This window comes from Sorex araneus, chromosome X (assembly GCF_027595985.1).
Source record: "Sorex araneus isolate mSorAra2 chromosome X, mSorAra2.pri, whole genome shotgun sequence".
Lineage (NCBI taxonomy): Eukaryota > Metazoa > Chordata > Mammalia > Eulipotyphla > Soricidae > Sorex > Sorex araneus.
In genome coordinates this window covers 359,573,790-359,595,165 of record NC_073313.1, presented here as the reverse complement: position 1 = coordinate 359,595,165, position 21,376 = coordinate 359,573,790, and the positions used below count along the sequence as shown (strand labels likewise).

Here is a 21,376-nt window from a genome sequence, read left to right as displayed (position 1 = left end):
CCATCAGTATAATATTGCTTCCGTGTCTCCCTGCCCGTCCCCCCCACCCCCTCCCACTGTGCCCGTGCTCTCACCCGTATCGATGGCGCCCCACGTCCCGGATGAGTCTCTCTGAGAGGTAGGCGCCGATGCGATCCAGCTTCTCTGGTGCTGACAGGGCGTAGAAGGTCAGTTTCTCCATGTTGGTCTTCACCAGGCCATCCTGTGATACAGAGACCACCCTGCTCATGGGCCCGACTGGCTGGCGGGGGCTCACTCACGTCTACTGGTGGGTCGGAACTCAGTGGAACTAAGATTGGCACGGAACCTCTCGGGTGCAGGCCTGACAAGAGGGGGCTTCTGGGGACAGAGACGGCCAAAACCAAGTCCTGGAGCAACAGTGCAGTGGGCTGGGGGCTTGCCTTGAGTGTGGCCGACCCAGGTTTGATCTCAGGCACTGTATACGGTCCCCCCTCCGCCCTGGAGTAAGCCCTGAGCACTGACCATGCCCCCAAACAGAAACAACACAAAACAAAACAGAACAAAAAGAACTTACAACTCAGCCCCATGCAGGCTAGCTTGAAGTTATAACAGCTGACAGAAATGTGTGTACTCATGGCCTGTGGCTCTCTGTGGTACATGGATGAAGTGTGCTTACCCATGAAGGTACCCATCCGTATATAGGTATATATGTGCACACACGTGTGTGTATGTGTGTATACATGTGGATGTGCATGCGCTAATCAATGGCCAGGCTTCACTGAAGGTGGCTCAGAACCGACCATCCTGGAGGGGGGCCGAGGGTCTAGTTAGGGGGAGAACTCACACCTTCCAAGTAGGCTCGCACCCCCAGTATCACAAAATGATACATAAAATGTAAAAAGTCCTGCGGCGCTGGGGAGATGGCCCAAGGGACTGGAAGACGTGGGGTGCCTGGGTATAATCTCCCGCCCTGCGTGGTTCCATCCCAATTGCTCCATCGCTCTCCAAAATAAACAAGTAAATAAAGTGACCGTGGTCGCTATGCTTGGTGAAGCATTTATTGCGCTGATGTTGCAACTGCTTTGCAAGGTGCCACAGGTAGAAAATTCCTAAAGCTCAGTGAGAAAGCAGGTGCTTGGGCCTGCCTAGGACCCCGACTTTGATCCCTGGCACCCAAACCCAGGCCAGTCATCCAACAGCAAGAGGTTCTGCAGCGACCTGGGGAACTGTCCCGGGGCGGCCAGAGTCCTCCAGCCCCCGGCCCCTGAGCTGTCCGTGCCTGAGTGCCCTTGGTTCTGTCGCTGCCACGTTTCCCAGATTCCAGCATGAGAACGCAGCCTGGCAGCACAGCCGTGGCTGCTAGGAATCGAGCAGTCGGGCACCCAGATGGTGCCCAGAGATGCCAGAGGGGGCTGCGGCAGGCAGAGGGGGACCAGGCAGGCACCCAAAGCCAGATGCAGGGGGGTGAGTGACAGCAGGAGATGCACCGAGAGGTGGGTCCGCAGCTCGGAGAAGGATCGTCCCAGAGAGGAGCGTCAGGACGCCACAGCTGTGGCTGACGGCACACCTGAGGTGACCTCCACAGCTGACCGCGGACATGCAGCAGCATGGCCAGTGGCCGTCCTTCCCCACCCAGCAGGCCTTGCGTCTCCACTGGGGAAGGCCAGAGTCAGCCAGATGCACCCACCTCGGGGTCTTCGGGGAAGATGTTGTCCACCAGCCGCTTGTACCTGGGGCGGAGGGCGCCGCAGCAGCCGCACACACCTGGAACGACAAGGAGAGGCCCGTGAGCGAAGCCCCCTGCAGGGCCCGGGAGCCCGCGAGAGCAGCCAGCCCGGAGCAGCCTCCAGCTCTCTCTCCAGCAGGCCTTGGCTGGAACAGGGGCAAGGTGGCGCTTCCCAGCCTCGTCCCTTCTCCCGACCTGTTCATTCTTAGCCCCTTAGTCTCCTCCACCTCCTCTCGGGGGCTGTTTCCATTAGCCAAGGTTACGCGAAACTAGGATAAATTAACATCACCATGAATTATTAACGCCAGGAGAGTGTATCAACCAAGCGGCACCACCGTGGGGTCGGGTCAGGGCGGGCCAGTCTGCAGGGCTCGACCCCGACACCCACCTCCCGAAGGGCTGTCCTGGCCGGACAGCAAAACACTTGGAACACTATGGAAGGACTTTAGATGCCTGGGCTGTGACGTGATGGGGCAAGGACCGAGGGCCACCCAGCAAGGCGGGCGCGGACAGGAGGCCGGTTCTGAAGCCCCCTGACTGCAACTGATGGCGGAAGTGAAAACTCTTGCAGGCGATGGCCTTTCTCGGCCTTTCCTCCCCAAGTCTGACCCCCCACCCCCCACCCCAGACAGGGGTCCTGGCGAGTGACCTGGGCTGCAGTCAGGACACGTCCACGGAGGCTGGTGACCAGAGTCCCCTACCTAGGGAGTATCGGTATTTTTTGTTTGTTTGCCTTTTGCCACAACTGGCAGGGCTCTGGGGTTACTCCTGGGGGACCATATGGGATGCCGGGGATCAATGCTGGTAGGTCATGCGCAAGGCATTTGCATAAGTAAAGCCAAATAAAATAATCTCTAGCAGTAAAACCCTGGAGAGGGGGAGGAAATTAGTGTTCAAGTCTGACATCTGTAGGATTCCGGAGTTTTTGGTTTGTATTTAGACCCCTGTCACGCACAATTTTTGAGGAAAAAAAAGTAGGAAAGCAAAGGTGGTGGCTGTACTTCAGGGCGGGATGGGGACAGTGTAGACAAAGTTAACATTGTAGCACTGTAGCACTGTCATCCTGTTGTTCATAGATTTCCTCGAGTGGGCACCAGTAATGTCTCCATTGTGAGACTTGTTACTATTTTTGGCATATAGAATACGCGACGAGTAGCTTGCCAGGCTCTGCCGTGGGGGCGGGATAGTCTTCGTACCTTGCCGGGCTCTCCAGAGGGAGGGAGGAATCACCTCCCAGGTCAGCCCGGCCTCGTGCAAGGCTGTTATTTGTTTTTAAATAACCACAGGCAAGGTTGAGGGTTAGGGTGTAGACAAATCTGAAGCTCACCAGCTGATTATATCTGATTGGAGGAAAGATAAAGAAACAAGCCGGGGCAGGGGCCGGGCCAGATGAAATATGACTTTCCTATATTATCTGCTTGGCTTTAGGCTGGGGCTGATCAAATAACCAGAGGGATGCTTTTGGCCCCAGCCGGGAGCAGACAGCCCCGGGACTCAGCTCACTTCAGGGTGGGTAATTGGAGACCAGCTCCTTCCCGATAAGCAAGAGCTGAGGGCATGGGTGGGGGTGCCTGCCTCTGGGTGCCAAAGCAGCTTGCTCAGGGCAGGGAGAGCCTTCCGGAAGAAGGAGAACTCAGAGTAGCTACAATCTCAAAATAAAACAAGCAAACAAAACAGATGACTTCAGGGTACAGACCTCGCCTCACACACAGCACCCTGGTGGATTCACCCCTCGTCCCCTGAGACTCCTGAGCACAGGGCCAGGAATAAGCCCTGGGCATTGCCTGTTGGCCTCAAAACCAAGCCAACAATAAGTAGTTTGCTGCTATCAGAGATAAAGTGATGAGTTTTATTAGGTTTCTTCAGTCTTTTTTTTTTTTTTGCTTTTTTTTGGGGGGTTACACCTGGCAATGCTCAGGGGTTACTCCTGGCTCTGCACTCAGGAATTACTCCTGGCGGTGCTCAGGGGACCATATGGGATGCTGGGAATCAACCCAGGTTGGCCGTGTGCAAGGCAAACGCCCTACCCGTTGTGCTATCTCTCCAGCCCCAGGTTTCTTCAGTCTTGCTCCTGATGCTATTGGTATTTATCTCTCCTGTAGACACAAGGCAGAGTTAATCCCTTCTCTCTCTCTCTCTCTCTCTCTCTCTCTCTCTCTCTCTCTCTCTCTCTTTTTCTCTGATTAATTTCCTCTCTTTCCCTCTGATTCACTCTCTCTATGGTTCTTTCTGACTCTCTGGTTCTCCTTTTTCTCTCTGATTCTCTCTCTTTCCCTCTCTGATTCACTCTCTCTGTGGTTCTCTCTCTGATTCTCTCTGGTTCTCTCTCTCAGATTCTCTCTCTCTCTCTCTCTCTCTCTAGAAGGCCCCTTTACCCTAGAAGGCCCTTTAGAAGAGATCGTCCCTAATCACTTGCTCCCTTCATGTCCCTTAAAAAACATTATGTTTTTACTTTCATTTTCTCCCTTCCCTGCCCACTCCCGCCTTTGCTGTTTCACTGATAATGGGGGCGAACACCCATGGTTGGGATGCTGGGGTGCCAGGGTGGCCCCTGGGCATGGGGGCTGGGGCTGGGGCTCAAACGCAGGTTTCCCCAGTCACACACTTGCACACCAGAAGCTCTACTTCTCACGAAGCCACCCCGGGACCCCTGGAGTTTGCCAGCCCTGCTACTCCCAACACTTTTCTAGATCATTCAGAGGCTGGGACATTGGCAATGGGGCGGGGAGGGCGCTGGCCTTGCTCCCCGCTGCTTGCCTGGTCCTTTCTCTTTCGAGAGTCTGGGCCCTCGGGGGGAGCTCCCTCGGGGTTGGGGGTCTGCACTGAACAGAAGCTCAAAACTCCCCACGTGAGGTCGCTTCTCTCGGGTTTCCATCGCTCACCCAGCCGCCCCTGCAGGACCCCCTGACGCACAGCCCTCACTCCTCTGGGTGCATTCCTCTCCCCCAGCACAGCCCGGCTCCCTCCTGCTCATCTTTAGAATCTCAGACCCGGCAGAGACCAGGCCGGGATCTGGTTCACTGGCAGGGTGAGGGCTTTGGGTGCTGGCAGTCTGGGCGGTAACCACGGAACCAGCCACACACACAACATGGCTCAAACAAAGCAACGCAACACCAAGTAAACTGCCTGTTCTGTGCAAAGCACTTTACAGATATTTTGTATCTCTCTTGTAGCAACTCACTGAGATATGCACTCAGCTTGCAGAGCAAGAGGCAGAATCAAGGGCTAGAGCGGTAGGATAGGGGGAGGGCACCTGCCTGGCACACAGCTGACCTCAGTGCCACGTATGGTTCCCCCCCAGCACTGCCAGAGGTGATCCCTGAGCACAGAGCCCTGAGTACCGCCAGGTATGGGGGAAGAGAGAAAAAGAGAGAAAGACAAAAAGAGAGCGAGAAAGATAAAAAGAGAGAGATAAAGAGAAGGAGAGAAAGTGGAAAAGAGAGAGAAAGAGAGAGGAAGAGAAAGAGAAAAAGAGAGAGAGAAAGAGAACAGAGGCAGAAAGAAAGAGAAAGAAAAAGAACAGAGAAAGAGAAAGAACAGAAAGAGAAAGAGAGAGAAAGAGAAAGAGAGAAAGGGAACAGAGAGAACACAGAAAGAGAGAACAAGAGAGGGAACAGAGAGAACACAGAGAAAGAAAGAGAGAGAGAGAGAGGGAACAGAGAACAGAGAGAGAGAGAGAGAGAGAGAGAGAGAGAGAGAGAGAGTGCCAGTTTCCCTAAGTTTCCCTGCCTGTCCCGTCACCTTGCCCCTAGCTTTGAGGAACAGCTTGGCTGGGTTTAATTTGCCCGGTGGCCCGTCAGTGCACCTGCCACGTGAAATGCCAACCCTTCCCCTCGGTCCAATCGGGGTGCCCCAGAAGGGAGAGGGGCTGTTCCTAGGCCTGCAGATTCTTCCTCATTGTAGGTGGCCCGGGCCCCGCTCAGAGTGCAGCAGGGACAGAGGCCGGGAGGCCCGAGAGGGGAGATTGTGGGGGGACCCAGCCACGCAGAGCCTCACGCAGTGGCCGCAGGTGGAAATGTGGGTGAGCAGGAGGTAGAGGCACAGACGGGGGCATCTTGAGACTGCCACGCAGGGAAGGGAGGGGCCGCCAGCCCCTGGCAGTGCGTGTGGGAGCATTGATAATAGCCCCTCAAAGAAACTAAACCCTCCCAGCCACTGTCCCACCTGCCTGTGAATTCCCAAGTCTCCTCTGCCCATTATTTTACGGACTTGCAGGGGGGGGGGTCCGGCAGGCGCAGCGCGGAGGGAGGCCCGGGCTCGGCCGCCTTTGATGAACACGAGGCCTGCGCAGAGCTGCGTTTCCTCTGGAGAAACATCAATGCCATTCTCCCGTTCATCCAGGAAAACGGCTTGGGGCTCAAAATAGCTTATATTTATTTCCTTAGCTTTATGACCCCTGGGGAAGGCAAGGCTTGATGCTCCCCCACCAAAGCAAACGATTCTTCTCAAACAATTTACAGTAAACTGTCAGGCAGGGCTCAGGGCTCTGACTCCCTCTCCAGATGAATGGGCGGAAGCCGGACAAGGTCCAGGGAGAAAGGGGCGCAGGAGTCGGGGGTTCCTCCTTGGGGCCAGATCTTGGGCCAGGGCTGTTTTCTAAACCTGGGAGGTTTGCTGAGGCTGTGCTAGGAGAAGGGAAGAGAAGGAAGCATGCGGGTCCTGCATCCAGAAGATTGGGTTCTCTTTGGGACATATTTAAAGTGAATGATGTGGGGACTGGAGTAATAGCACAGTGGCTGGGTGTTTGCCTTACACGCAGGTGACCCAGGTTTGAGTCCCAGCATCCCATATGGTCCTCCGTCACTGCCAGTAGTAATTTCTGAGTGCAGAGCCAGGAGTAACCCCTGTGCATCGCTGGGTGTGACCCAAAAAGCAAAAAAACAAATTAAAGTCAATGATATGTTGCAGACATGGCTGGAGTGATAGCACAGCGGGTAGGGTGCTTGCCTTGCACGTGGCTGACCCGGGTTCGATTCCTCTGTCCCTCTCAGAGAGCCCGGCAAGCTACCGAGAGCATCCCATCCGCGTGGCAGAGTCTGGCAAGCTACTCATGGCATACTCAATATGCCAAAAACAGTAACAACAAGTCTCACAATGGAGACGTTATTGGTGCCTGCTCGAGCAAATTGATGAACAACGGGGTGACAATGCTACAGTGCTACAGTGACGTGTTGCAGAAAACAAAAGGTGAAGAAAGTTCTGAAGGTTGATGAATCCAAGAAGACCTCCTGGAAGAGGAGAACCCTGACCTGAATCTCTTAGGGATTCAGAGAGCTGCTCAGTACTGGAAGATTCATGAATGAAAAAAATTCAACAGCTTTTCAAAGGGGAACGTCTTGAGAAAATCTTAAAGGTTCCGTTCCCACCTCAAAGCAGTTACAATAAAAACAAACAAAACAAACACCTAAAACCAGATTCATGCATACAGTGTTAAGACTGTTTCTTTTTTTTGGGGTTTATTTGTTTTAGGGTCACACCCGGTGATGCTCAGGGGTTACTCCTGGCTCTGTGCTCAGGAATTACTCTTGGAGGTGCTCAAGGGACCATACAGGATGCCAGGGATCAAGCCTGGCAAATAACCTACTTGCTGTACTATTGTTCTGGCACCTTAGACCTTAATTTTTGTAGTTTGGTGGGGGTGGGGCACGGGGGAGGCTCCCCGGCAGTGCTCGGGAATTCCAGGACCCATTAGAGGAAACTTTGCTGATCAGACTAGAGGGTGCAGAGCTGTTTGGGCCCGGCAGTGTTGGGGACCACTAGGGGCCACCCCAGGGGTACTTGGCCGACTCCAGAACCGCACCTAGTGACCGATGCTCGAGGCCCCGTTGGTACTGGGGATGCGGTACCGCACCCTAACCCCTGCACCAGCTCTCCGGCCTCAGACCAGACTCCTGACTGAGCACTGGTCCCTGCCTCACCAAATATCTCCCCAAACCTCGCTCTGATGGCTACTTTCTGTTTCATCTTTTCGTTAGACCCTGGCTTATCTCCTCATTCCCAGTTGCTCTCTCCGATTCTGCATTATTTCACATGATGCGGCACGTTGTTCTGGGTAATTAAAGCTGGGGATCGCGTGCAGAGTGCATCTGGTTGGGGCTTAGTGGTGATAAGGGAGGGAGCTGGCGCCAGGTGGCTTGTGCGGGGCGGGGGTGGGGGGGAGGTGGACAGCGTGGAGGGTGGCCTGCAGGGGCCAGGACGTGTCCAGTGAAGATGAGAGGGAGGAGACCAACAGGACATGCTGACAAAAAGCATCCTGGGGCAGGCAGCAGGGCCTGCAGTTCCAGACAGATTGTTATTGGGAGCAGAACAGCAGCCCGCGCCTCCCCAGGGAGCCGGCTGGGGCCAGACCTTGTCTGATTTACAAACCGGTGGCTGCCAGTCACCTGGCCTTCCACGCACACCCAGCACGCTCTCAGCTTGCGGGCCAATCTTGCTTAATCTGATTGCCACTTTAATTGAGGACGGGGATTTCAATAGGAAGAAGCGTGTCTGATTGATTTAGTGTCAGGTGCCTGATTCCTCACGGGCTGGACGCTTCCCTGGGCTTGTGGCACCGCCCGCCAGGTGAGCAGCAGAGCAAAAACCGTTTCCCCGTTCCTTATGTCTCGAAACTGCACGCAGCAAGCAGGAGGGAAGAGGGCCTGGCAGGTCCTCGCGGGAGCCTGGTTTCCAGGCTCTGCTCCAGTGCTCACCAGTCATGCAGGCCTCGCCAGGGCCGGGCGGGCTCTCCATGCCTCAGGTTACCCCTCTGCACCGGGCGGTTAATGGGATCCCTTCCACTGGGTCGGGGAGAAGGCTAGAGACCAGTGCGGCTCTGGATTCTAAGAGCGTGTGCTGAGAGCAGTGCTGTGGTGAGCTGAGTATTAACATCCCTACTCAGGAGAGACGGCAGGGGAGCATAAAAAAACACAGCAGCCCAGAAACGGTTCTGAGAGCCTTCAGGTTCATGCTCCACTGGGGTGTGATGCCGGCAGCAGGTAAGAAAGACAAAGCCAGGGGCTGGAGCAATAGCTCAGTGGGTAGGGCGTTTGCCTTGCACGCGGCCGACCCGGGTTCGATTCCCAGCATCCCATATGGTCCTCTGAGCACCGCCAGGGGTAATTCCTGAGTGCATGAGCCAGGAGTGACCCCTGTGCATTGTCGGGTGTGACCCAAAAAGCAAAAAAAAAAAAAAAGAAAGAAAGAAAAGAAAGACAAAGCCAAACTCAAATGCAGGTAGATGCACGCGGTGTCTGCTGGCACGCCAGGGAGGGGAGTCACTGAGACCAGCACCCCGCTACCTGAGCTGCTCGGAGCCAGGCGCCCTGCCAGCGGCCGCACCTGCACGCCGCGTCTCTGCGGTGGAGCCAATGCCCTCACTCCCCAGAAGGCGCCCAACCCAGACGAGCCTCCAGCCTGCTGAGCCTCGGAGGTCTCTGCCCTCTAGCACCTTATCTTGCTGGTTGGTAAAAATAGAAATGAAAATATATTCAACAGGAACATGGAACATATAATCAGAATCATACTAATTAAGTGTTCCGCAGACACCGAGCAGGATTGCTGAGGTAACCGGAGACGGGACAGGAAGGCGGCAGAAGAGACAGATTCTGCATGTTCTTTAGAAGATTCCTTCAGGTCGTGAGAAATAGGGAGCGCTCCGTGTAGCGAGAGGGTGGAAAGAAAACGCTGACATTTCCCAAGTGCTTATTATTTTACGTGCCTAACTTAAATACTCTACTGGGAAAAAAAGGAAAAAGAACATCCCATGAGGTTCGTATTTTTTTTTCCAGTGGAAAAACCAAAGCTCAGAGAGATTTGTTCGTTTGTCTGAGGTCACCCAGGGTCACGGGGAACAAAGATCAGAATCAGGTGCAGGGGGGCAGAGGGAGGGCCTCTGATTTCAGAGCAACAGTGGGTAGAAGGCTTAGACGGGAGAGACATCAGGCCCCCAGAGTGACACACACACACATGTCACTAAAGAACATTCCTGAAATGAAGCAAGAAACGAGAAAAGTGACCTAAATGTAACGGATGTTAAAATCTGAACATGGACCAAAGGGATGCTACAAGGGGTAAGGTGCTTGTCCTGTGTACACTCTACCTAGGTTTGATCCTCTGCACCACATACGGTCCCCTGAGCACAGAGCCAGGAGTAAGCCCTGAGCACTGCCAGGTGTGTCCCCTGCTCCAAAAAAAAATTTTTTTTTCAATGCAGTTTTGTGCATTGCCCCCAAGTCAGCTGCCTGGTGCTGGCTCTGAGCTGCAGTTCCACATTTTAACCTTGGGCAGGCTGGGCGAAGGGCCATGGCAGCCCTCGGCCCCCTTTGCAACTGTTGATGAACCTGCAATCAAAATAAGAAGTCTTCAAGGGGGCTGGAGCAATAGCACAGCAGGTAGGGTGTTTGCCTTGCACGTGGTCGACCTGGGTTCGATTCCCAGCATCCCGTATGGTCCCAAAGCACCGCCAGATAATTCCTGAGTGCATGAGCCAGGAGTAACCCCTGTGCATTGCCGGGTGTGGCTCCCCCTCCCCCAAAAAAAGAAGTCTTCAAAAATGACGCCTCCTAACTAAGGTGGGGCCACTTCCTAGGAGCAGAGGTGGTCTTGGACAGAGCTCGGCTGACACAGAACTCTGATCCACAAGCGGGTGACAGGGTGCCAGACGAGGGAGCCAGCAAATGACGAGGGACCTCTCAGGCGGTCCCCGATCTCAGGGGGAAGTAGGAGTTGCTCATACAGGCCCTGAGCTGCCGGGAGGGCCCCAGGGTCTGGGCTACTGGGGGTCTGAGGGCTTCACAGGATACAGGGGCAGTTTTCTAGAAAAATAAGGCACAATCCAGAAATATACCAGCCAGCCTGCAGAGAGGCTTGGGAAGCCCATGCAGAGAGAGGGTTACCCCCGGGGCGGGGGGTTCCGGAAGGTCTCCCTGCAGAAGCAGAGCACTCACGGCAGTGGGCCAAGCAGGAAAATCAGCTCCAGAAAGAGAAATCGTTAAGAAACAGTGTCTAGGAACTGGAGCTATATAGTATAGCGGGGAGGGCATTTGCCTGGCACGTGGCTGACCTGGGTTCGATCCCCAGCATCCCATATGGTCCCCCGAGCACCACCAGGAGTAATTTTTGAGTGCAGAGCCAGGAATAACTCTGTTTATCGCTGGGTGTGACCTCCCGACCAAACAAAGCAAAAGAGAAAGAAAGAAAGAAAGAAAGAAAGAAAGAAAGAAAGAAAGAAAGAAAGAAAGAAAGAAAGAAAGAAAGAAAGAAAGAAAGAAAAGAAAAGGTGTCTAGGGGGGCCAGTGCAATAGTACAGCAGGGAGGGTGCTTGCCTGGCATGGGCCAAGCAGTACTGTGAGCCCTGAGCACAGAGCCAGGAGTAAGCCCTAGGCACAGCTGGCTGTGGCCAGAAAAAAAAAAAAAAAAGGAAAGAAATGGGGCATGGGGCTGGGAGCCAGTCCAGTGCCTGCAAGGCATGCGTGCACCCAGCCCAGCTTTGATTCTGGGCACTGCCTGGGTCCAGGTGTGGCGGCCCCGACACCCCTGGGGAAGCCACAGGCCTGAACGGCACCACCTGCTCAGCCCTTGGATGGAATCCTCAGACTGGTGGTTGGTGGAGCACCACCTGGGAGGTGCCCCCAAAATGGGACACGGGGGCCAGGAAGACAGGTCAACAGCCTGGAGCACCAGCGACGCATGCAAGAATTCCCTGTTCAGTCCCCTGAGCTCTGCTGGCTCAAACCTGCAAGCACTGAATTGGGAGGAGCCCCCGAGCACAGTGGGTGTGGCCCCCAGTCCGCCCCCCCCACCCCGCATGATGAAAAAGACAAAGACAGGGGCTAGACACACGTGCATTCGGAGCCCAGCTTACCCAGGCGCTCTTCACCCTAGCCGTCAGTGGAGTCAGGGAAATGGGCAGGTCACTGAGGACGTTTGTCTAGGACGGGCCGCCGTGTCCCTGTGCTTGCCCAGTGGCCACAGGTGGGGAGCGTGTGGGAAGGCAGAGACGGCTCTCGGCATCTCCGCAGAGGAGCCCAGGGCAGGGATGCTGTGATAGGGCAGGCCACGCCCTCTCGGGCTGTCCTCCACCCGGGAAGCCCCGGGGAGCCCAGAGCCGGGCACACGCCGGCACCCTGCAGGCTCAGGGTAATTTCCTGCTGCTGAGGTGCTACTGCAAGCTGGGTGCTTGACTGATTTCCTCTCTGTTCTGTGATGGCGGGGACCAAACCCAGGTCTCCTGCGTGCCAGGCCTGCCCTGTGCCTACGGAGCCACGCCAATCCTCACCGCTACCGTGGGCTCAAATCAAACAGAACGTTTTCCATATGATCTGACATTTACCTTGCTTACCCGTTCAGGTTATTAAAAATCATCTTGCAGGGCGTGTGGATATGCGACGACTTTTTATTTTAAATGTTTCTCATTTTCTGGAGAGTTTCCCTGGGGTGTGTCTGTGTGTGGGGGGTGACAGAAAGTGAGTTTAAGAGTCTGAAGAGTTGGAAGGATTAAGGATGGTGTTGCTGACTCCCAGGGAGCGGAGAAAGGGGGCTTCCGGGAGTCTCCCCGAGAACCTAAGAATGCCAGGTCAGGGCTGGGCTCTCTTGAGGAAGCTGGGGGGCTAGCTGAGAGGGGGGGGGGATGAGACTTGTGAGAAGACCCACCAGGAGGAGTCTGGCCACCAGCTGAATTGACGTGCAATAGTACAGTGGGTAAGGTGCTTGCTTGCCTGACCCACAGCTGACCCGGGTTCGATCCCCGGCATCCCAGGAGTGATCCCCGAGTGCAGAGCCAGGAGTAGGCTCTGAGCGCTGCCGGCTGTGACCCCAGAAAGCCAAAATCAAAACTAAAAACACTTTGAGAGAACAGAAGGCAGGCAGGCAGGCAGGCAGGCAGGCAGGGGACCGAGGCAGCATGAAGGAGAGAGGAGAGAGAAGGCTGGGTGAACCCCAAGAACTGCCACAGCTGTGTCTGCCTGCACAGAGGGAGGCCAGGAACTAGTGACAAACCCAGGGACCTCCCCCACCCCCTCGGGTGCCTCATTAGCCAAATGGCTCCTGCAAACCGGATTAGAAACCTCCCACCCCACGGCATGACTGTCAGGCACATCACATGTGCGTGGTTTGACATCAGTGATGAGAAGGGAGGTGAACCGGGGCCACAGCGTTTAAGTCACACAGAAACGGAGATGCTCGGAAAAGCCGAGTCGGACTCTGGAGGGAAAAGCATGGAGACCGGCCCTCCCAGCCTTGGGTCTGCTCGGCGTCACCTAAACACTCCCCAGGATGTTTATAAACTGAGGAATGCGAAACCTCAAGAGGGGTCCGAAGAAACAGTTAAATGCCAGCCCTGTAAATCTGAAGACCTGGGAAGATCCTCCAAATAAAGGGTCTCACAAGACAGGGGCGAATCAGAGGCCAAGAAGATAGTTCAGTGATGGAGCACAAATCTGCTTGCTCAAAACCTGGCTTCGACCCCTAACCGTGCAACAGAAAAGAAGGAAGGGGGCTGGAGTGACAGCACAGCGGCTAGTGGGCGGGGGGGGGGGGCTTGCCTTGCATGTGGCCAACCTGGATTTGAACCTCGGCACTGCATATGGTCCCCTGACCCCACCAGGAGTGATCTCTGAGTGCAGAGGCAGGAGTAAGTTCTGAGCACTACCAGTGTTGCCCAAAACCCAAGGGAAAAAAAGCAAAGAGGAAGGAAGGAGGGAAGGAAGGAAGGAAGGAAGGAAGGAAGGAAGGAAGGAAGGAAGGAAGGAAGGAAGGAAGGAAGGAAGGAAGGAAGGAGGGAGGGAAGGAAAGAGGGAGGGAAGAAGGGAGGGAAAGAGGAGGGGAAGAGGAAGGAAGAAAGGAAGAAAGGAAGGAGGGAAGAAGGGAAGGAGGGAGGGAAGGAGGAAGGGAGAGAAGGAAGGAAGGAAGGAAGGAGGGAGGGAAGAAAGGAAGCCGGATTCACCATCTAGCCAAGCTCAGGAATGGTCTAAGGAAAGACGGTGTGTGTGAACTGGAGGTGGTGTTCCCCATTTCATTGTCTTTGACCCTGGAAGAGAATCGGCCACTCCCCACTTGTCTGCAGGCTTGGCGAGCAGGGCCCATGGCACCTGTGCCCACAGCGCCCACCTTCCTTCCTTTCGCCTCTTCTGCAGTTTCTTGCCTGACGAGGTCAGGCGCGTTCAGGGTGGTACGGCCGTAGACTCCCTGCCCCGCTTTAGACGTGGTCATGGGCACAGACGATGCCCACATGAAGGAGCCGCAGCCTTCCTCTTCCTCAGCACCCAACGCTCCCAAACTCACAAAGATGGAGGCCTCCCACCCCAGTTCTATCATCCGTGAATGTGTGAGCCCCTGGGGTGGGAAGGCGAGTCTCGTGTCTGGGAAAGGGAGTTTCGAATCATCTCCTAGAACTCATGCGCATCCTTTAGAAATGGGTGGCTGAGCTCAGGGTTGCCGACACAGCCGCCCGAGGCTGCATCTCCAGCCGCTGACTCGGGATTTCAGAGCCAGTCGAGCCTGCCGGAGCCCATCTGGGATTCAACCTCCTAGCCCGGGAAGCGAAGACAAGACAGGAGTAGAACGCTGGCTGTCAGCTTCCTGCGGGGGAAAACAGTGACAGCGCAGACGGGGCTTGGACAGGGTGGGGGTGGGGAGGCAGAGCTCTCAGCCATGGGGGGGTTGGTTCACAGTCATGGGATGGGGGTTTCAGACACGGGAATGGGGATCCTAGGTTTGGGAACTGGGTCCTGGGCCCCGTGGATGGGTCTCAGGCTTGGGGTGCTTCCTGTAGAGCACCAGAGCTGGGTGGGACACAGTGCTCGGCCTCTCCCAGTAGCCCCACCCGCTGGCCTGCACAGGGGGGCAGAGAAGAACGCACTGGGGGCTCTGTCTGAGCCCGTGTTGGTCCTAGGGGTGCGCTAAGGATGCCGGGAAGGAAGAGCCAGCCACAGCCACCAAGCAGCAGCTGAAGTGGGGGGAGCAGAGCTGTGTATGAAGAGGGAGAGCTCCCCACACTCCCAGGGATGGGCTAGGCGGGGTACCCCTTCAGCTTGGATGAAGCAGCCAGCACCCCCACCCCCGTCCCAGCCCCGCATGTGTGAGTGAGCATGTGAGTGCGCACACGCCACGCTGTAACCTAAAATAGGAAGGACAGACAGCTCAGAGGGCTGGGGACGAGGCCACCCCTGGTCCCCGTGGTCACTGCAATCAAATGCCATGTAAAATTCAGCTCGCAGGCTCTGGGCTCACCAGCCTGGCTGGCCGCCACGCGCCCGGGAGAGCAGCCCAGGAGCAGAGCACTCACGGCGCAGGCAGGCAACGCTCCCGGCCCTGACTGAAAATGTGAGTTTTGGTTTGCATTTCTCCCCCAGTGGCCGGCGGGGTGGGGGGGAGATAGTACATCGCGGAAAGCTCATGCCTTGCATAGGGTCGGCTCCGCCGGATCCCCAGCACCTCATCTGGCCCAACAAGCTCAGGCAGGAGTAAGCCCCGAGCACAGCCAGGGGTGCCCCTACCGTCCCCGCAAAGAAGCTTTCTGTGGCAAGTGATACAAATATTATTTCTGTTTCTCCCACTTGCTCTTTAGGATAAAGCTCCTCACCAACTGTAGTAGGAATGAGTTTCTGTTCAAGGATTTGCAACCAAAGAGTTCAACACACACACACACACACACACACACACACACCCCACATACACTCACAGATGCACACAGGTACACAGGTGCACACATGCATAGATGCACGCACACGCACACAGGCATGCAGATACATGGTTACACACACTCACATGCATATACATTGGCATATACACACATTCACAGATAGGTGCAGGTACACAGGCACACATAAAGTTACAGACATTCATACAGGCACGGACACACACACCGGCACGGACACGCACACAGGCATGGACATGCACACAGGCACACACAAGCACACAGACACGGACACACATACAGGAATAGACACGCATACAGGCACAGGCACACACAGGCACAGACACGCACACAGGCATGGACGTGCACACAGGCACACACACGCACACAGGCACACACACGCACACAGACATGGACACACACACAGGCACAGACACGCACACAGGCACACACACGCACACAGACAAGGACACACACACAGGCACAGACACGCATATAAGCACACACACGCACACAGACATGGACACACACACAGGCACAGACGCGCACACAGGCACAGACAGGCACACAGTCACGTATACACACACAGAGTCACACACACGAGCCTGACTATCCTGCTCTGAACTCACTGTTCAGCCCTTGTTGGAGTTCTGACAAAGGAGCTGATGGAAGATGCAGAAACCCCCTGTCTGCTTCATGCCCGAGGTGTGAATACTTCAGTGACCCCAGCAGACATGGGGGGAAAGACGCAGGTCCCCAGAGTCCCGAGTCACAGTCCCCGCATGTAGGGACCTTGGCGTGGGGCGACAGTGCCTGGGTTTCTGGGCTTCCCAGCAGAAACGCAGTCTTCACAGAGTTGACAGCGAGAAAGTAAGACGAAGAGAAGCAAGGGCACTGCCGCATCCGATCGAAGCTAGAAGGCGCCAGCCCTGGGAGGGGTCAGCGGCTGGCATGCGGGGAGGGACCGGGCAGCGAGATGCCCACGGATGCCAGGCCAGGAGGGAGCGCAAAGCCCCATCAGTCACCTTCTGTGGTGTAGAGGGAGGGCTGGAGATGGGCTGGGTGCCAGCCGGGCACGCAGGAGGGGCGGGTTCGATCCACATACTATATTTCTCCCCAGCACCGCCAGGATGAGCTCCGAGCACAGAACTGGGCGCAGACCCTGAGCACTGCTGGCATGGTCCCCAACCCCAAAACAAACCCTACAAACAGGAAAAGAAAATAGGAGGAAGCTCTCCTGGGGGCTGGGCGGGGCAGGCAGGGCTTCCGGGAAGAAGGCAGCCCTGGAGAGGGTCAGGACGAGGCCTGCAGCAGGTGTGAGGCGAGGGGGGGGGGGGCAGGTGTGTTGCCCTGCCGGGGGGAAGGGGTGCTCAGCTTATCTGTTCCCTAGCCTGAACCAAAGAGGTAAAGACTAGAAGTGGGGCGAAAACCTAAGGGGTCACATCGCCAGCCCAGGCCAGGGGATGGGGTCTGGGGGCAGAGCTAAGGGTCCCCAAACAGTCCGGTTCCCCCTCCCCCGCAGCCCCGGGAAGGTCACCAGGCGTGTAGGCAGCTGAGGAGTGAATGGAGGGGCCTTCTGGGGACACGTTCATTTTGTTTGGTTGGGGTTTGGTTTTGGGGCCACACCTGGCAGTGCTCAGGGCTGACTCCTGGCTCTGTGCTCAGGGATGACCCCTGGCGGGGCTTGGGAGACCACCTGGGGTGGCAGGGATCAAACCCAGGCTAGCTGGGTGCGAGGCGAGCGCCTTCCCTGCTCTACTGCCACTCCGGCTCCTTGGGGACACATTTAGACATAGACTTTGTCTGGTGATGGGAGGGAGGGGGGTCATGATCACAGAGGGAGCGAGCGGGATGGTGGGGGGAGGGTGGAAGGGCAGGAGTTTCAGGAAGTGAAAATGGTCAAGAATGGAAAAGCCCAGGAAGGGGAAGGCTTGGGGCTAGGTACCTTCCAGAAGCATTTTTGTCTCCCTGCTGCGTGTCAAGGAGAGAGCAGCAGGAGAGACGTCCAGGGGTCCCTGCAACAAGGCTACCCCCAAAAGGATGCAGAACTTGCCTTGAGGCCTGAGCCTGGGAGAGGTGGGGCTTTTCGCATCTCGGAGCTCTGATGCCAGAAGCGGCAGAGCATGACCAGGCTTCTCTGGATCAATTCCCTGGCACTCACTTCATAAATATTGCTTCTCAGTGTAAGCCGTGTATTGGTTACATTTATGGGAGGAAGTACTTTGTGGGTCTTTTAAGCCCAGGAAATCCTAATAAACTAAAGAGCGGTGTGTGTGGTGTGTGTGTGTGTGTGTGTGTGTGTGTGTGTTTTGTGTGTGTGAGCGTGTGGGTGTGTGGGTGTGGGGGGGTGAGGGGCATAATTAAAGCTGCTGTGTGTGATCCTCAGTGTTCCCAGCGGCTCGTAGCTATTGATAGAGCTAGAGTGAAAGCACAGTGGGTAGGGCGTTTGCTTTGCTCGCAGCAGACCCGGGTTCGAATCTCAGCATCCCATATGGTCCCCTGAGCACTGCCAGGAGTAATTCCTGAGTGCAAAGCCAGGAATAACCCCTGTGCATCACCGGGTGTGACCCAAAAAGCAAAAAACAAACAAACAAACAAAAACCCATAAACCCCCATAACTATATATATGTATATATATAGGAAATTAATCTATCAGAATATCTCCTGACAGCACGTTTAGACACCCCTCTCCCTTTTTTTCCCCCCCAAAGTCAGTAGATGATGGAGGATAAGATGCCTTCTAACAAACAATCCTCATGGCTGAGCAGCTGGCAGCTCAAGAGAACAAATACCAACTCCTGGAATCATGACAGTGCCAGAAATTTCGGGGGGATCTGGCTTCCGTTTGGAGCTGCGGATGAGGATCCGGACTGCAGGATTCACCGCGCAAACCCGCAGACCACATCCAGCCTCCACTCCCGGGGGGAGGCGGCCGTGAAAAGCAGGGCCCCTCGCCTCCAGCTTCCCAAAGGAACCCACAGCGTCAAATATAGAAACCAGAGGAAGTTTCCTGGTCGGGGACGTGGGCTGCGGCTTCTCCAACGCCAACGCAGAACACGTGTGGGTGCCGGGAACCCACGGCCCCCCGAGCAGGTTTCAGGCGCAGTCTCGCAGGAGCGAAGCATCCAAGAGCAATCAAAAGCCCAAACATGTCATCAAGAGAAATCTGCCACAGCATGAGCGGCGGGGCCGGAACCCCAAGCAGGCACCATGCCCAGAGCGCCGGCAGCAGCCAGCCAGGACCCGGGTGGTCCCGGCGGTGCCCAGAGGCAGAGCTCAGAAGTGACACTTTTGAAATGCAAAGCTGAATTGGAGCAAGCCCTGGGAATTCTGCAAAAATAAATAAAAGCAAGTTCTAGACTGAGCCACACTAACCACTCTCCCCTCCCCCCCAAAAAAAACCCAAAAAGTGCCAAGTCAGTAGCCAGCCGTGCGCTGCCAAGACCCATTTTTAATGAAGCAGGGCCAATGCGCATGCGCGGTCTGGAAACACCTGCGCCAGGCGGCAGCGTTCTGCCCACTGCAAAAGAAAAAAAAAAAAAAAAGCCAAAGCAGCCGAATTGAGAAGGCAGCTGAGCCAGTGGGTCCCTGAAGGCAGCAAGCCAGCTGGAAAGAAAGGGCGCCTTAAAGAAAAAAAAAAGCCCGACGTGGAGGCCAGGGATGTGGCTAAGAGGGAGAACTTGCGGGTAGGAGACCCCAGGTTCCAGCCCCAGAAACACACACGAGAAGTGAAGAAGGCGTCTCTAAAACGGATCCTCAGGCCTCTGGAGATGCAGCGCCAGAGCCCTGAGCCCCGCCACTAACCTCCCCATCCGCTAAGTCCGAGCTCTCATTGTGCATGCAACTGGCAGTGAACAGGTCTGAATGCTGCGATATTACACTGCCTTCCCCAGCAGCGCCACGGTGAGCCCAATTACCCCCATTGTGCTGAGGCTGAGCAGAATTCAGTAAGTGCCACAGGGGGCCGTGGGGATTCTAACCTAGCGGGGTCCCACTCCGGGAGCCTCCCCGTCGACCCCCAGATGCAAAGGAGATCCCAAAATTTGCTCATCCCTTGCGGCCGGGGAGGCCTTGGGATGTCCCAGCCAGCACATTACTCACAGCCAGGTGACTAAATCAGGCCATTAAGGCTACTCCGAGCAGAACAGCAAGACGGCGTGGCCATGGGCTGTGACATAACAGTCGCCTGCAGGGAACCGAAAAGTAATCCCATGCGGGGTGTGGGCACTGCCCACCATCAGCCTCGCCTGAGTCGGGGGCAGAGGAACCGCAGGTCTGGGTTAACCAGGTATTGTTTTGTCATTCCAAGTCCCCCCGAGAGTCAGCGTGCCAGCGACAGCGGCTGTGTTCAAAAGACCTCACGCCAGATGGCCTCCTGTCTGGGGTTCTGGCCACTGCCCGGCCTGCGGGCATCATTAGCTCGCCAGCTGCCAAAGGCGTTCGGGCCCTCCTGGCCAGCCTCCTCCCCGCTCTGGTCAGCACTGGGTCTAACACCGGCGCCCCTGAGCAAGCGCGTTCAATGGGGTGCCGGGGACCAGCTGGCACCGGCCCTTGTCTGTCTTCGAGCGCCCGCTGCCAGCCAGCCAGAACAGGCCCGGGACTGTCTGAAGGCGGGCTGGCTTCTCATCCAGCTTTCCTAGGGTCTTGATGCCATTTCACTGACATGCAATAGGTGTGCTGGCATCAGCCCTTCTGATTTTGGATCACGGTGTATACCCTGCATGACCCCGACCCACACAGGTTCGAGAAGAGTTCCCCTTCGCAACCAGTTCTTCCCGCACCCACCCTGCTCCCGGCCGGCCGGCAGCCTGGCTTTGTTTTCAGATGGTTCTTGCAGAGTCATTTCTACTATGTAATTAGAAGAGGCCCAATAACTATCCAAGGTCTTTGATGGGGAGGGGGGTGTGGGAACACTTTTAATTATATTTATGTTCTGCCATCAAAAGACGTGCTGACTCTACCCAAATGTGCTAAATACAAAATCTGCTGTGAAGGAAAACTTAAAAATGGTCTGTGGGAGCCAGAGAGGGAACAGGGAGTAAGGCGCTTGCCAAGCACACGGCCAACCCCAAGCCCCGCCAGGTGTGATCCCTGAGCACAGAGCCAGGAGTAAGCCTCGCACCCACCCCCCAATAAAACAAAACAATCAGTGGCACCAGCACGCAGGAGTGCCCCCCCATTGATGTTCCCTGGGGTTCCCTCATACCCTACAGCCTGAGTAGAGCAGGGGCCGGACCCCCAGGGCAGTGACACTTATTTGTTTCCTTCTTTTTGAATTATGAACTCTCGGCCGCTCACCAAGAACAGGCCCTTACAGCGTCTGCGTGTGAGGCTCCTCCAGAAACCCGCCACTCGAGGTGCCAGCCCCGCGGTTCCGAGACTCATGGTGGGGGCTGCACGCCTTGCCCTTGTGCTCCAAGGGACCCCCGTGTCACTGCTCAGAGGGGCAGTGGACAGCTCCGGGGGGGGGTGGGGAAAGAGCACATTTGCTGCCAGCTCCTGCTGAGGGTACGCAGCCTCCAAATCCAGTACCCACTCAAGTGCTGTTTCCACACGATGCAGACACAGACACGCCTCCACCTTTACACTTGACACGAGTTTACACGCATTTCTTTCCTTAAAAAAAAAAAAAAAACTTTCTTTTTCTTTTTGTTTTGTGGTGGTGCTCAGGGTTTACTCCTGGTCACTCCTGGTACAGCTCGAACCCGAGTCTGCCACAAGCAAGGGTAACTCTGTACTCCTCTCCTGCCCTTTAGACTATCTTTCCAGCTCCTCTTTTTTTTTTGGGGGGGGGGGCGGTACTGCACCTGGCTGTGTCAGGGGCTACTCCCAGCTCGATGCTCAGAGGTCACTCTAGATTCTGCCTGGGGACCATGTGGCACCAGGGATTGAACCCAGGCCCCCCACATGCAATGCCCAAACTCTAGCCCGGCCCTTTCATACCTTTACTCTGAGCTTCAGTAATGTTCTAGGGAACCAGAGAAAACGGCGAGGGTGTTTCTATGATCATGGCGCTGTGTCCAGGGGAGTGTGTGTGTGTGTGTGTGTGTGTGTGTGTGTGTGTAAACTTTGTA

General features: G+C 55.8%; 1 protein-coding gene across 1 annotated transcript in view; it reads right to left on the bottom strand.

The window, feature by feature from the left end:
• EFR3B (EFR3 homolog B) overlaps positions 1-21,376 on the bottom strand; it is an 83,116-nt gene that overhangs the window by 45,104 nt on the left and 16,636 nt on the right. Inside the window, exons 2-3 of the mRNA XM_055120063.1 lie at positions 1,649-1,725; positions 75-202 (exon numbers count right to left, since the gene is read on the bottom strand). Of these exons, the coding sequence (XP_054976038.1) occupies positions 75-202; positions 1,649-1,725 (205 nt within the window). The remainder of the gene's footprint in view (positions 1-74; positions 203-1,648; positions 1,726-21,376) is intronic.